At 46.4% G+C, this 15,752-nt stretch overlaps 1 protein-coding gene across 17 annotated transcripts in view; it reads left to right on the top strand.

Annotated features, from left to right (window-relative positions):
* The window catches only part of EIF4G1 (eukaryotic translation initiation factor 4 gamma 1), a 160,139-nt gene extending 148,121 nt beyond the window's left edge, over positions 1–12,018 (top strand). For all 17 annotated transcript variants that reach the window (XM_081953613.1, XM_081953600.1, XM_081953614.1 and 14 more), the window contains 4 exons: positions 1,822–1,956; positions 3,879–3,960; positions 4,783–4,929; positions 10,548–12,018. In XM_081953613.1, coding sequence (XP_081809739.1) covers positions 1,822–1,956; positions 3,879–3,960; positions 4,783–4,929; positions 10,548–10,732 — 549 coding nt within the window. In that variant the 3' untranslated portion in view covers positions 10,733–12,018. The remainder of the gene's footprint in view (positions 1–1,821; positions 1,957–3,878; positions 3,961–4,782; positions 4,930–10,547) is intronic.
* Positions 12,019–15,752: the final 3,734 nt, after the last annotated feature.

Genomic DNA, 15,752 nt, shown 5'->3' on the forward strand with positions numbered 1-15,752 from the left:
GAGAGTAGTTAGGTAGGTAGGTAGATAAAGGGAGAGAGAGAGAGAAATAGAGAGAGAAATACCGTAGGTAGGTAGGGAGAGAGAGAGAGAGCATAGGTAAGTAGGTAGAGGGATAGAGAGAGAGAAATAGAGAGAGAGAGAGAAATACAGTAGATAGGGAGAGAGAGTGTAGTAGTTAGGTAGGTAGGTAGATAAAGGGAGGGGGAGAGAGAAAGACAGTAGATAGGTAGGGAGAGAGTGTTTGTGTGGGTAGGTACGTAGGGATAGAGGGATAGAGAGAGAGAAATACAGTAGATAGGGAGAGAAAGAGAGAGAGTAGGTAGGTTGGTAGGTAAAGGGATAGAGAGAGAGAAATACGTACATAGGGAGGTGTTTCTGCTGGCACAGCACTTGATCGTTCTAATTCTCATCAATCAGTTAAAGAGCTTTCCAAAAGGGGAAAAAAAGTTTTTGCACTCTGCAATTCTCCAGTGCGCTGCTTAGAGAATCCAAAGGAATGGGTTAATTTTGGTCTGGTTGCCTAGAGACTGAATTGAATAAACTTGGCCACAATTCCCTTTTTCTCTCGTCCCATCAGTTTTTCAATTCAGTCTGCCTAAAGGGACGTAGTCACATCTCCTCCTGTAACTTTCTCCTTTGGATTTTCTTAGCAGTCACAGGTATTGAATTCTTTCCGTTATTTATTTCGGTCTGTAATGTTTACGAGTTTGGCGGGCGCGCTGGTTAGCCCGGTCTGCCGGCAAGAACCCCTCAACTCGAGACAATCAGGGCGTGCACCTCATAACCATGCAAATCACAGAGAAGGAAAAAGCTAAAAACAAATTAATAATACATAAGTTTTTAAAAAATTGAAATTACAGACCAGCAAGCAAGCAGAGAACAAAACAATACCTATGAAAAGCCCCAAAAGTGCTTTTTCAAGAGGCAACTGAACTTTCTGGTTTTTCTTTGAAGATCTTTCACTTCTCATCCAAGAAGCTCCTTCAGCTCTGACTGGATGAGAAGCGCAACGTCTTCCAAAAAACAGCAGCAACAACCAGAAAGTCTAATTGCCTCTTCAAAAAGCACCTTTGGGACAACCTATAGACCAGTGGTGGTTTCTGGATCCCGTTCCAACCGGTACAGTCGGAACGGGCCCGGCATCGCCCACATGGCGATGTGCAAATGCTTGTGGCGTGCGCATGTAACGTACCTGCCTGCAATGCCTCCGCAAGCCTCCACGACGCTCCAGCTGCTCGGCGGAGCGTCACGCAGGCGCCGTACGTGCTGTGCGCGGAAGCGCCAAAGGCTTAAAGGACAGGTAAGGAGGGCAGGCGGGTGGGCCCTCCGGAACACCGTACCGGAACCGTATCCGGTGCTCCGGGCAGGCTCTGGTACGTCCGTTCCAGGGTGTACCGCCTGCAACCCACCACTGCTATAGACATCCAGTGGTGCCTGTCACCTGTTATCCTAACCCTGGGCTCAAGGCTAGGGGCCAGATCAGGTCCATGGGGTACTCAGATTCAGGCGGCCATGAAAATAACGAAGGACCGGCCTGGCATGGTGCCTCTGCCAGTGAAAACACGGCCCTCTCAAGATCCATTTTTGCTGGCAGGGGTTGCAGGAGGCCGTTGGTTGCAGCCAAAAATGGAGTTGTGGAGCCCGTTTTCTCTGGCAGAGAGCTCGGGCCACCACAGGCACCTCCGACACGAGTGATATCGAGCTGGCCATGCCCCCCCCCGGCCCCCAAGGTCAGACACAATCCTGATGCGGCTCTCAATGAAATCGAGTTTGCCACCCCTGTCCTAACCAGATCTGCTCCCCTGTTTTTTCTGTTTCCAGAAAGTCGAATATACCATGGGCGACAGTTCGGATGCCCCTAGTCGGAAGGAGCTGACCTCTGAAGAACTCTGCAAACAATTAGATAAGCTATTAAAAGAAAATGCCGATAACCAAAGAATATATGATTGGATTGAGGTGAGGAATCCTTTGGAGGCCTGCAACAGGAGCTTGTAGTAGGCCTTATTGCTATTCTCCTCCTCCTCTTCTCCTGTTTCCTTCTCCTATTAGTATCTTATGATCTGTCACTTGTTTGCACCTTACGAGTAATGACTGTAACTATGATTGTGATCTATGACCCATCACTCTGTTGGTGTGTACTCTGAGAGCCTATGCACGGGAGACCATCACACTTGGCCAATAAAAAATTATATTTTTCCATGGGGGAGGCAGGATGCAAGTGCTGGCCATGTGGTAACGGGTCAGCGTTGACCTAAACACAAAAGGAGTGAGAGTCCCTGACAATTTTTGAGGGATTGCACTTCAATAGGAAGGAGGAGTGCTTTCCCATAAATTAGCCCTGCAGGGTGCAGGGTTAGCCCAGTGCAAAAAACCAGCAGCCTCTGGGCATAGGATGGAAGCGGTTGAACAGACCATCAATGTATTATTTTCTTAGGCCAGTTTATCTCAATGTATTGTATTCCTGAGAGGGACGTGGTGACTCAGTGGCTAAGACGCTGAGCTTGTCCATCAGAAAGGTCGGCAGTTCGAATCCCTAGTGCCGCGTAACGGAGTGAGCTCCCGTGACTTGTCCCAGCTTCTGCCAACCTAGAAGTTTAAAAGCATGTAAAAATGCAAGTAGAAAAATAGGGACCACCTTTGGTGGGAAGGTAAAAGCATTCTGTGCACCTTTGGCGTTGAGTCATGCTGGCCACATGACCACAGAGACGTTTTCGGACAGCGCTGGCGCTTCGGCTTTGAAACGGAGATGAGTACCACCCCCCCTAGAGTCGGCAACGACTAGCGCACATGTGAGGGGAAACTTTACCTTTACTATTGCGTTCCTAGACCAACGTATCTCAATCTTGGCAACTTTAAGGCATGTGGACTTCAACTCCCAGAATGTTATGCTCTGCTGGCTGAGGAATCCTGGGAACTGAAGTCCACACGTCTTAAAAAGTTGCCGAGGTTTGAGAAACACTGCCTTAGCCAATTCTGCCAGTTTGCTGAGAGATAGCATGGCAGTCTTCCTCGTTCCTTCCGTCTCTTTAAGAACCGACCAGGCTGTAACATGACATTATGCAGGTAGTCCTCAACGTACAACTATAACTGAGCCCAACATTCGTTGAGCGAGCTTTGCCCCATTTTACGTCCTTTCTTACCACCATGGTTAAGTGAATCACTGCAGTTGTTAGATTAGTAACCCGGCTGTTAAGTGAAACTGTTTTCCTTTGCTTGGTCACAAGGCTGTAACTGCAACCGTCATAAGTATGAGTCAGTTGACAAGCGTCTGAATTTTGATCGAGTGTCCATGGGGATGCTGGAACGGTCATAACTCTTGAGAAACGGTCACTTTTTCAGTGCCATTTTAACATCAAACGATCCTTAAATGAACTGCTATAAGTTGAGGACTATGTCTGTATTTCTGACTGTATTTATAACAATGGAACTGTTAGGTAAGCAAGCTCCCCGTTAGGAGAGCGAGTGTGCAGAGAAGCGTAATGAGAGTGGTGTGAAAGAACACGCACAAACCAGCATACAGGGACACCGAATAGTAAAAGTGATAGTATTTTACTTATGTGGAAAATAGAGGTGTTCAGAGTTCATCAAACAGTCCAAGTCATACATGGTTCAGTCAGTTCAGCACACAAAGCAGCTAACAGTAGCAAAAACACAGTACCTCACGATACATCCACCGATCAGCATCTAACAAACAGAGAGCTAACAGTCATTCTGGCTCCCTCTTATGGCTGCTTGAGGTAACAGCAACCAATCACATTTTACAGCAGTACTTAAAACTACAGTACTACCATCCTAGTTTATATACTGCCGACCCAACTGTTAGCTTGCATTCCTAACACTGACCACTGATTTTGAGCCTTTTTTTCCTCTCCTGCCAGGTAAACCTGAGTGAACAACAGGTCTCCTCCATTATGTTTATCAGGGCCCTGATGATGTCAGTGTGCCATTCCGCCGTAGTCTGTAAGCCTTTACTGTTATCAATGGGCGGGTGGGGTGGGGGCAGTGGTGGGATTCAAATAATTTAACAACCGGTTGTCTGTTCCTAATGACCAGCTGGGTAGGCGTGGCTCAGCGGTCATGTGACCGTGTGAGTGTGGCCAACTCAACGTCACTCACATCGATGGGCTCCACTTTAAGGAAGAGAGAGCTATGGAGATTCTCAACCATCCAGGCGATGGGTGTCCCAAAGGTGCATCTCCCCCTCCAAATATCAACTGGACTTTTTTTTTTCCTTTGAAAAGGTTTCGCTTCTCATCCAAGAAGCTTCTTCCGTTCTAATCTCAGTTAGAACTGGATGGGAAGCAAAACGTTTTCATAGAGAAAAAAACAAGAAAGTGTGGTTGCCATTCAGGGGAGGGTGGGGGGGGGGGGCAGAGAAAAAGCACCTTTGGAACAACTTAAAACAGAGGTCTTCCAACTTGGCAACTTTAAGACTTGTGGACTTTAACTCCCAGAATTCTCCAGCCAGCATAGCTGGTGATTCCCCACAGTGTGAGAGGTGGAGAGGACAGTGCAAACCCTGGCCAAGTTTAATCTTTCACCGAATCGAGTCGTGTTTGATAGGGACTGGTCCAGAGTTAGAATAGACTGTTGTCATAGCAGGCATGTTTGGGAATGAGACAACCCCCCCCCCCCCCCCCGACACTCCCAGGATCCTATTATGGAAGCAGAGGGAGGGCCATGGGGAAGGGGTTGTGAAAGTTGCTAGCATCGTCCTTGGGGCTACGCAGAAAGCTGTCCCCTGTCCATTTGTTCATTTTCCCCCTCTCCTTTCTTCCTCAGCTACAGTCGAGAATCCTTTCCGGATGGACAATCTTGTGATTAAGAACCGAGCCAAGCTGCTGCAGAAATACTTGAGCGATGAAGATAAGGAGCTCCAGGCCCTTTATGCTTTACAAGCCCTAGTGGTGAAGCTGGACCAGCCAGCGAGTAAGTGTCTTCTCCGTTCCACAAAATGATCCTAACCGGGACAAGGAGGGAGGGAAGGACAGGAAGTCAGTGGCATGAATTCCCCCATCCAAAAATGTAGAAACCGAGCAGAACTCATCCTGAGTAGAAAACCGGAAATTCATTTCCCTGAAAATAAGACTGGGTCTTATATTAATTTTTGCTCCAAAAGACACGTTAGGACTTATTTTCGGAGAAATACGGTACTGAATGTGTTCGTCTAGCTGATAACCTTAACTGAGGCTTATTTTAGGGGTAGGGCATATATTACAAGTATCCTGAGAAATTCATATTAGGTCTTACCATATTTTCCGGAGTATAAGACGCACCAAAAGAGGGTGAAAATCTGGGTGCGTCTTATACACCGAATACAGCATTTTTGGCCTCCTGAAACTCCACCCCCTTTGCAAAAATGGAGGTGCAGAGGATTTGGGAGGCTTGCAAAGTGCTCCTGGAGGCTGGGGAGGGCAAAAACGAGCAAAAATTGGACCGTTTTTGCTCGTTTCCCCCCACCCCCAGGAGCACCCTACAAGCCTCCCAAAGCCTCTACATGCCCCCCCTTTTTTTGCAAAAAACAGGCTGTTTTTTGCTCGTTTTTGTCCCAGCCCCCAGGAGCACTCTAAAAGCCTCCCAAAGCTCTGCATGCCTCACCCCCATCCCCACTCACCCACCCCCCTTTTTTTTTCAAAAAAATGAGGCGTGCAGAGGGTTTGGGAGACCTGCAGAATGCAGAAACCTTTTTTAAAAATTTACTTCTTCAAAATCATGGTGCGTCTTATACTCCGGTGCGTCTTATAGTCTGAAAAATACGGTATTTTCCACCCGACTCTTATTTTCTGGGAAACGGCGTAAGCTTTACTCACTCAGCATGCTTGTTTCTGTCTTGTGAGAATTGGACTTTGAATCGTAAAGGACAGGCGTCTTTGGAGGTTCACAATTACCCAGGTCATTCTCTGTCCCAAAGGGTCCTTTCCCCAAAAGGCAACTGGACTTTCTTGCGTTGTTTTTTTTTTCTTTAAAAACATTTCACTTCTCATCCAAGAAGCTTCTTCAGTTCTGAACTGAAGAAGCTTCTTGGATGAGAGGCAAAACGTTTTCAAAGAAACAAAAAAACCATCTTCAGGACTAAAGGACAAGTCAGGTCAAAATAAAATTCTGAGTCGCCTGATGCCCTTACGATCTGGCCCCCTTTTTTGGATATGTTGTTCAGATAGTCCTTGACTCCAATTGAGTCCAACACATCTGTTTCTAATTGAGACAGCTGTTAAGTGAGTTTTGCCCCATTTTACGACCTTTCTTGCCAAACTTTTTCACCCAATCGCTGCCGTTATTGCCTTAGTAACCCGGTTGTTAAGTGAATCTGTCTTCCTCATTGACTTTTCTCGTCAGGAGGTCACAAAAAATGATCACATGGTCCTTGGGACACAAAGGTCCTCAATCTGAACCAGCTGACAAGCATTTTAATTTCGATGACATGATTGTGGGGAAAGTCGTGAGTCATTTTTCTTTCAGCGCCATTAAAACTTCAAACGATCCCTAAACAAACTGTTGTAAGTCAGAGATTACCTGACCTTTTACTAAAATCCACTAGATCTCTGAAATCATTAGTTGCTTAGATGAAGATCAAATGGAAAGGGGGGGGGGGAAATTCGCCCAGTGCTGTGATACTGGACTTTTCAAACCATCCCAAGCCCATATGCCCGTCGAGCACGAATTTGAAATATGTGTAGCTATTTTATTTACCATATTTTTCGCAGTATAAGATGCACCTTTCTCCCCCCCCCTCCAAAAAGAGCATGGAAATGTTGGTGCGTCTTATACACCGAATACAGCCATTTTTAGCCTCCTGAAGCCCCGCCCTGCATCCCAATTTTGCGAAAAACGGGATGTTTTTCACAAAAATGGAGGCGTTTTTGCCTTCCCCCAGGAGCACTCTGCAGGCTTCAGCTGGGCTGGGGGAAGGCAAAAACGCCCCCCGTTTCTGCAAATAACGGCCCATTTTTTTTTGCAAAAACTGCATTTTTGCCTTCCCCCCCAGCCCTGCTGAAGCCTGCAGAGTGCTCCTGGGGGCCGGGGAGGACAAAACCTTTTTTTTCCTTACTTACCTCCTCTAAATCTTGGTGCATCTTGTACACCGGTGCATCGTATAGTCTGAAAAATATGGTAGCTCTCTATTCTACTCGTTTATTTCTTTACTATATAAGTGGGGGTGGGGGGTGGTTTCGGGCTCGCCACATACTTAAGGTGGGGAGGGGGAGCGAATAGATAAGTGAGGATTGTTTTGGCTAGGTGACCTTCTTTCCTCCCCCCACCTTAAGAATTTGTTTTCGAAGATGCACTTTGCACATTTCTTCTTTGAATGGGTTTCATCACTTGGAAACTTGACAGCGCCTTTCCAAAATACTAAGTTTCCACTTTTTTTTCCTAAACCCCGTCCTCCTTAGATTAGCAAATCAGGACCCTGCCTGAAGCAGAACAGAAAGCATCAGAAGAGGGATAAATTGGTCTTAGATGCCCTAGGGACCAGCTGTGCTCTTCCACTTGATCTTGTATTCCGATAGCAGGATTTTGATATTTTTGGTACATGTGCCTGATTATAATGGAAGGGGGGAAATTACAGACATAGAGAAGCATCCTTTGATCAGCGTGACAGAAAGTAGTCTGAAATTATCGGGCCTTAAGGCTGAATTTTGAAGATGTTCTGGCAGAAGGTTTTCAAAAAAGATAGGAAGATTAGAATATACCGCATTTTTTGGAATATAAGAGGGTGATAATTTGGGTGCATCTTATACACTGAAGGTAGCTCCTCCCCCATCCTTTGGCTTTTGTCTCCTTGCAGCAAAGAGCAAACATCCTGTTTCAGAGCCTGATTAGCACAAGCAGCTGATTGTCAGTTGGATCAGCCTCCCGACCATCAGCTGTTTCAGGCTGCAGGGATTCCCATTGCCCATTGCCGCCTCTATGTGCCCCCTTTTCGGCCTCCACATCCCATTTTTCTCCTCCGTATGCCCCGTTTTCTGCCCATTCTGATCCCCGTTGCCCAGAACGGGCGGAAAAGGGGGCGCGCAGAGGCGGTAATAGGCAATGGCAGTCCCTGCAGCCTGAAACAGCTGAACAATCGACAATCAGTTGCTTGTGCTAATCAGGCTGTGCTGAAACTGAAACGGGCTGTTTGCTGCAAGGAGGCAAATTGCTGGGAGGCAGAGGCAGTTTTTTTTTCTCTCGTTTTCCTCCCCAAAACCTATGTGCATCTTATACTTTGGAACGTCTTATACTCCGAAAAATACGGTATATATATATATATTTTCAAACTTTATTATCAATGGGCTGTTCAATGCTGGCCTTTTTCCTCCTGCATTTTGCAATTTTGATAAGGTTAAAAATAATAACAGGCTGTCCTCTGCTTCACAGCCACAACTGAGTCCATAATTTCTGTTGCTAAACAAGAGAGGTTGTGCATTTTTGCTGCGTTTTGGGACCGCTCGTCCCACAGTCATTAAGTGAATCACTGCACTTCTTAACGTTAGTTGACTGTACACCGCCCCGAGTCCCTTTGGGGAGAGGGGGTGGTATAAAAATCTAAATAAAAGTAAAGTAAAGTAAAAGTTAGTGACACAATTGTTAAGCGAACCTGGCTTCCCCCTTGGCTTTGCTTGTGAGAACATGCCCCCTGGAACTTTGCAACCGTCATAAATATGAGTCAGTGGCCAAGCATCGGAACGTTGATCGCATGACCTGGGGGATGCTGCAATGGTCGTAAGTGTGAAAAGTGGTCATAAGTCACTTTTTTTCAGTACCTTTTGTAACTTTGAACGGTCACTCATTGTTTCCATTTCTCTGGGAATGGAGTGCTAAATGATAGGCACTAACAATGTTTGACAGTCACTGTTTCCCTGGCAAGGAATAAAACCCACAAACAGTGCCAATTCCCATTGGGCCTCTTAACAGTCAACATCAGGTGTATGTTACCTGAGCCCCAGGTTTATATGCCATCCTCCAAAGCCTTGGAGGGACAGCCCTCGAAAGTGGCCATTGCACAGTTGATTTCTATTTCTGTTTCTCAAATGTTCACACACTGATTGCCAGCTGCCAAATCCTTAAAGCAGTGTTGGGTTTCAATTTTTTTTAGAACCTCTTCTGTAGGTGTGGCCTGCTTTTTGGGGAGTGGCTTGCCAGCCATGTGACCGGGTGGGAGTGTCTTGATGCTTAGCAACCAAAATGTTGGCTCAGAAACTCTGGCATTTGAAGCACGCAAGTCTTAAAGCTGTCAAGTTACAAGACCCTTGCACCCCTAATCCTTTAGGAAAAAACCACCAGGGGTGTTCAAACTTGACAGCTTTAAGACTTGTGGACTTCAACTCCCAGAATTCCTCCTCCAGTCATGTTGGCTCAGGAACTCTGGAATTTACAGCACGCAAGTCTTAAAGCTGTCAAGTTACAAGACCCTTGCACCCCTAACCCTTTAGAAAAAAAAACAGGGGTGTTCAAACTTGACAGCTTTAAGACTTGTGGGCTTCAACTCCCAGAATTCCTCCTCTCACTCTTCATCTTGATGATGTGCGGATGGGCGGTGGGAGGGAGCTGGAACCGGTTCTAAGCGGCACTGTAGATTTGTGGATATTAAAGGGTTATGCGAATAAAAACAAAAAGAAGTTTCCTAGAACAGTGATGCCGAATCTTTTCACCACATGGGCGCGCACTATCGCATGCACTCACGTGCCCCCATCCACAAGTTAATGCCTTCCCACCATGCCCCCTGCACATGCACGAAAAACAATTTATGCTGAAAAGTGCACACACACGGGTTGCAAACCGGTAGTAAAATTGGCAGCCACCCACCCTTGTTGGCAACTGACTCGCATTTATGACGGTTGCAGCATCATAAATGTGATCCCATCTTGTGACCCTCTGACAAAGTCAATGGGGAAGTCAGATTCACTTAACAACTGTGTTGCTAACTTAATTGCAGTGATTCACTTAACAACTGTGGCAAGAAAGATGGTGAAATGGGGCAAAACTCACTTAACAATCATCTTTCTTAGCAAGATTCACTTTATCAACCATGTTCCTAATTTTAACACCCGCAGTGATTCACTTAACAAACGTGGCAAGAAAGACCAAGGTTGCAAAATGGGGCGAAACTCACTTAACCAATGTCTACCGTGTTTTCCCTGAAAATAAGACAGGGTCTTATTTTCTTTCCACCACCAAAATAAGTGCTTGGCCTTATTTTCGAGGAGGTCTTATTATTTTTGGGGTGCAGGATGTGGCAAGCGTGGTCACCTCCTGGCTGCTGCTGTGTTGCAATATTTTCAGGGAGGGCTTATTTTAGCGCATGTACTCAAAAGCCCAATTGGGCTTATTATCCGGGGAGGTCTTATTTTGGGGAATTGTTGGGGGTTATATGTTGAGGACTCCCTGTACTAACGTGAACAACTGCCGCAATTCCCTTAACAATGGCGGTAAAATGGGGCAACACTCACTTAGCCACAGGCACGTTGGGCTCAACCATGGTCGTTAAGTCGAGGACTTACCGGTATATGGGGGCTCAGCGGCCAAAGGGCCTCCCAAGCTTGACCCTGTCCTCTCCTTGCTTCCAGATCTCCTCCGAATGTTCTTCGATGCCTTGTACGATGAGGACGTCATTAAAGAGGACGCCTTCTACAAGTGGGAGTCGAGCAAGGACCCAGCCGAGCAGCAAGGGAAAGGCGTCGCCCTCAAGTCGGTCACAGCCTTTTACACTTGGTTGCGTGAAGCTGAGGACGAATCCGACAACAACAATTGAGCCGCCCACGAGAGGGGAGGGTGGCGGGGGCAGACCGAACCTGCCCCACTGCTCTGGCCCCTCCTCGGAGCCTGGACTCCCTTGGGCGCTGGCGTGGGGAACGAGACGCAGGGATGACCTGCCAACTTTTCTCCTGCCTGGCCTCACAAGACTTCTTTTTTTTTTTTTCTTTCTTTCCCTTTTTTTTTCTTTTTTCTTTTTTGGTTGGGAATTTTTTTTTTTCTCTCCTTATTTTTTGTTTTGTTTTCGTTTTAACAGCCTGTATTGGTTTGTGTCTGACGATAATAAATTGATGCTCAAGGAGGTAGGTGTTGCTGTGGGCGCTCCGCTCAGCCCCCCACCCCGTCCGGGCGCGAGCCCGGGCGCCTGAATGATTTTCATGAGCGGGGGCAACCCCCCCCCCCCAATTCTGCTGGTGCAAAAGCACCTCGAAACACATGTCTGTGATGGAAGGGGGTGGGTAGCCAACCCAATGCCTACGCTCCTGCCATCTCTCCCTCTCTCCTCTCCTGCTCCTCCCCACCCCCACCCCTCCCTCTCCACTTTATGGCTGAAATATAGAGATTATATAAATATATATATAAAATATAAATATAGACTTATTAAATCTTTTTGAGGTTGGAGAATAGAACTCTTTAAACTGTCCACAAATGGCTCTTCCCTCGATCCTCTCAGATCATCGCCCACTTTTTTTTTGGGAGGGGGGGGAGGGAAATCACCGCCTGGAATTAACGTTAAAAACCACCCACCCATCCCGCAATCCAGAACGGAGATCTTTGGAAAACAGTTTTGCAAGCGCAACAGAAATCATTTCAAACCTTCACCTGTGCTGCTTTGGGAGTTGCCAGCGTTTGATTGGCCAAGAGGTGAGGGCGGCTCTGAGCTTCCCTGACCCTCCTCCCCGCCACAAGCTCACCGCGGCTGCCTTGGCCTTCGGGGAGGGGGGGCAACCTCACCCCTTCGCACCCTCACCGTCCTGCCTCGTGCCCGCCTCCCAAGCGGACGGATCAGGGGGCGGCTGCGACCCGCTTCGCCTGCACTTGGGATAGTTAAACGGAGCTGCGCTTGTCAACGAAAAAGGAAAACAAAAAAGCAAACTACAACGAAACCACCGACAAACAAACAAACTTAAAACAAAAACAAACAAAAAAAACCACAAAAAGGATACAATTACCGGTCACGTGAATTTGTAAATATTTTTTTTTCCTCCTCTCTTTTTTTCCCCCTCCTTTTTCGTTTTTTTTTTCTTTACGGAGTATTTAATTGAAGATTCAAAAAAACAAAAAGCATCTTTTCACCGTAAACTGGAAATAATAATAATAATAATAAATAAAAAAATAAAAAAAAGAACATTGCTAAACCAAGGTGACGTGTGGGTGATGTCGCAATGCCCCCTGCCTGATCGGGGCAGGGATTTTGGGAGAGAGAAAACGGCGGCGTCTCGTATCACCCAGCCTGCCCCCCCCCCAAAAAAAATGAGGGAGGGGGCTCGGCGCTTGCCCCAAGTTTGAGTTGCTCGAGACGGAACAATTTGACATGTTGTTGGAAGCCTTTTGAAACCGAAGGTGTGCTACTTTTGGTGGGGGGAAAGGGCAGGTAATGTGAGAAAGAATAGGCCTGAAGAAATGACACGAGGACGAGGAAAAAAGGCAACATAGGATGGAGGGATTTTAGAAGTTCTACGGTGCTTATGATTTACGTGGCAGCCATGGATAATTTTGATGGGACGTGAAAATAAAGTCTTTCGACAGGTTCCTTGCAAGCTTTGAAGCCTATAGCGTTGTCTCCCAAATTGTGTTTCGCGGGGGGGGGGGGATATCAAATCGCAACGATCGGTCTAACGGTGTTTTAATTGAAATTTTCACAGGGTTTTTTGTCTGAGTCTTGAATAGCCATCGCCCTGCTACTTTCTAGACTGGCTTCTGGCAGGCCGACTCTTGTCCTTAAAACTGAAGGGCATTAAGTATTCCCATCCTAAACGGCAGATTAGGACTTCACGCAGGTAGTCCTCAACTTAAAACAGTTTGGAAGACTCTAGAAAGAATGCAGAGAAGAGCAACAAAGATGATTAGAGGACTGGAGGCTAAAACAAATGAAGAATGGTTGCAGGAACTGGGTATGTCTAGTTGAACGCAAAGAAGGACTAGGGGAGACATGATAGCAGTCCTCCAATATCTCAGGGGTTGCCACAAAGAAGAGGGAGTCAAGCTATTCTCCAAGGCACCTGAGGGTAGAACAAGAAGCAATGGGTGGAAACTAATCAAGGAGAGAAGCAACCTAGAACTGAGGAGAAATTTCCTGACAGAACAATTAATCAGTGGATCAACTTGCTTCCAGAAGTTGTAAAAGCCCCAATTTGTCTGAAACGGTATAGGGTTTCCTGCCTAGGCAGGGGATTGGACTAGAAGACCTCCAAGGTCCCTTCCAACTCTACTATTGTATTGGTATTGTAATGTTTAGTGACCGTTAATAGTTACAACGGCACTTACAGCTGTTTTTCACCCTTATGCCCATTTCCGTGGTCAGGCGATCAAAATTCAGACCCTTGTCAACTGATGTTTATGGTGGTGGCAGGGTCCTGGGATCAAGTTGATCCCCTTTTGTGATCTTCTGACAAGCAAAATCAGTAGAGAAGTCAGATTTCCTTGCTAATTTAACAGCTTGCAGTGATTAACTTAACCAAAAGGTAAAATGGGGCAAAGCTCATTTAACCCATGTCTCACTTAGCAACAGAAACATTGGGCTCATTGAGGTCATAAGTCAAGGACTACCAGTACAGGTGGTCCTCAACAGTTCATTTAGTGACTGTTCAAATTGCAACGGCACTGGAAAAGTGGCTTATAACCGTTTTCCACACTTAATGGCTGTTTGGAGTATTTCTCCCATAGTCACGTGATCAAAATTTGAATGCTTGGCAACTGAGTCGCATTTATGACGGTTCCAGTGTCCGGGGTGGGGGGGGAGTGTCACGTGATCAGCTTTTGTGACTTAATCAAAACCAACGGGGAAGTCAGATTCACTTAACAGCAGCATTTCACACTTAACAGCTGCGGCGATTCCCTTAACAGCTGTGGCACGAAAGGTCGTAAAATGGTGCAAAATTCACTTTTAACAAGTATCTCCCTTAGCAGCGGAAATGTTGGAACCCCAAATGAGGTTGCAAGTCGAGGACTACCTGTATATCTCCATAGTAGGGGGTCTTGGTGATTTTTTAAAAAAAAAGACGGGCACTTTTAACTCCCAGAATTTCTCAGCCAGCATGGCTGGCTTTGGGAATTGTAGGAAGTTCAAATCCACAAATCTTAAAAGTCACCACGGTTGGGGAATCCCTGCTCTTAATTCAAGCATGAAGCATTAGCAGCTTTTTCCTTACGGCGAGATTTGCATATTCTGGATTGCACAAAGCAAAAAAGGGTGATTAAACTATTTTTTTTATAACGGCTGCCCACTATCTTGACCTACAGAATTAGCAGCAAAGCACCAGCCCTGTTTTTAGAATGGGCTTCAGCCTTCGAAACCTAAACCTGGTGGGATGTAGGGGCTACTACTGTGGTTTCCTGGACTTCGTGCCAGGAAGTACAATTTTATGTTGCCACACGAAATGAGCCGTGGTGACGTAATGGTTAGAATGTTGTATTTGCAAAGTAATTCCGCCAACGGCCAGGCGTTCGAGTCTCACCGGCTCAAGGTTGACTCTTGCCTTCCTTCTGAGGTGAGTAAAATGAGGACCCAAATTGTTGGGGGTGAATATGCTGACTGTAAACTGCTTAGAGAAGAGGGCTGTGAAGCGGTATGCAAGTATCGCTATTGCTATGAGAGGGACGCAGTGGCTAAGACGCTGAGCTTGTCGATCAGAACAGTCAGCTGTTTGGCGGTTCGAATCCCTAGCGCCGTGTAACGGAGTGAGCTCCCATGACTTGTCCCAGTTTCTGGCAACCTACAAGTGCGAAAGCACGTAAAAAATGCAAGTGGAAAAATAGGAGCCACCTTTGGTGGGAAGTTAAGAGCGTTTTGTGCGCCTTTGGCGTTTAGTCATGCCGGCCACATGACCACGGAGACGTCTTCAGACAGCGCTGGCTCTTCGGCTTTGAAACGGAGATGAGCACCGCCCCCCTAGAGTCGGGAACGACAAGCACACGTGTGAGGGGAACCGTTACTTTTATTGCGATGAGTAATGGGTGCATACATTAGGTTTACCAAAATGTTTGTCTCTAGGATTAAGTTTTGATCACATGACCCTGGGGATGCTACAACAGTCATAAGTGTGAATAAATCCAGTGTCCGTTTTAACTTTGAACGGTCACTAAATGAACTGTTGTAACTTGGAGACTGCAATATACAAGGTTTTGGGTACAGATCACTTAAGGATTATGAAAGATTCTCAAGTACTTTGTTTGAAGAAGGCCAACAGTTAATGTGGTAAAAAATAAAATTGTGAGTAGCCGAAGCCATTCACTCTCTCTGGTCACACTTTTTCTAGCTTTACCTCAAGGGTGTCCAAACTTGGGAACTTTAAGACTTGTGGACTTCAACTCCCAGAATTCCCCAGCCAGAGTTGAAGTCCACAAGTCTTAAAGTTCCCAAGTTTGGACACCCCTGCTTTACCTAATTCACTCATGGAATGATGTGAAATGATAGACATTTTGGGGAGGGCTAAGCAGTGGCTAAGACGCTAAACTTGTCGATCAGAAAGATCGGTGGTTTGAATCCCGTGTGCCGCGTAACGGAGTGAACGCCCATTACTTGTCCCAGCTTCTACCAACCTAGCGGTTCGAAAGCTTGTAAAAATGCAAGTAGAAAAATAGGAACCACCTTTGGTGGGAAGATAACAGCATCCCGTGCGCTTTTGGTGTTTAAATATGCCAGCCACATGACCGCAGAGACGTCTTCGGACAGCGCTGGCTCTTCGGCTTTGAAACAGAGACGAGCACTGCCCCCTCGGGTCGGGTACGACCAGCACATATATGCGAGGGGAACCTTTACCTTTTAAAGCCAGTAATATTTGTAGGAAAGGTAAGTT

This window comes from Natrix helvetica (assembly GCF_964273705.1).
Source record: "Natrix helvetica genome assembly, chromosome: 5".
NCBI classification, from domain to species: domain Eukaryota; kingdom Metazoa; phylum Chordata; class Lepidosauria; order Squamata; family Natricidae; genus Natrix; species Natrix helvetica.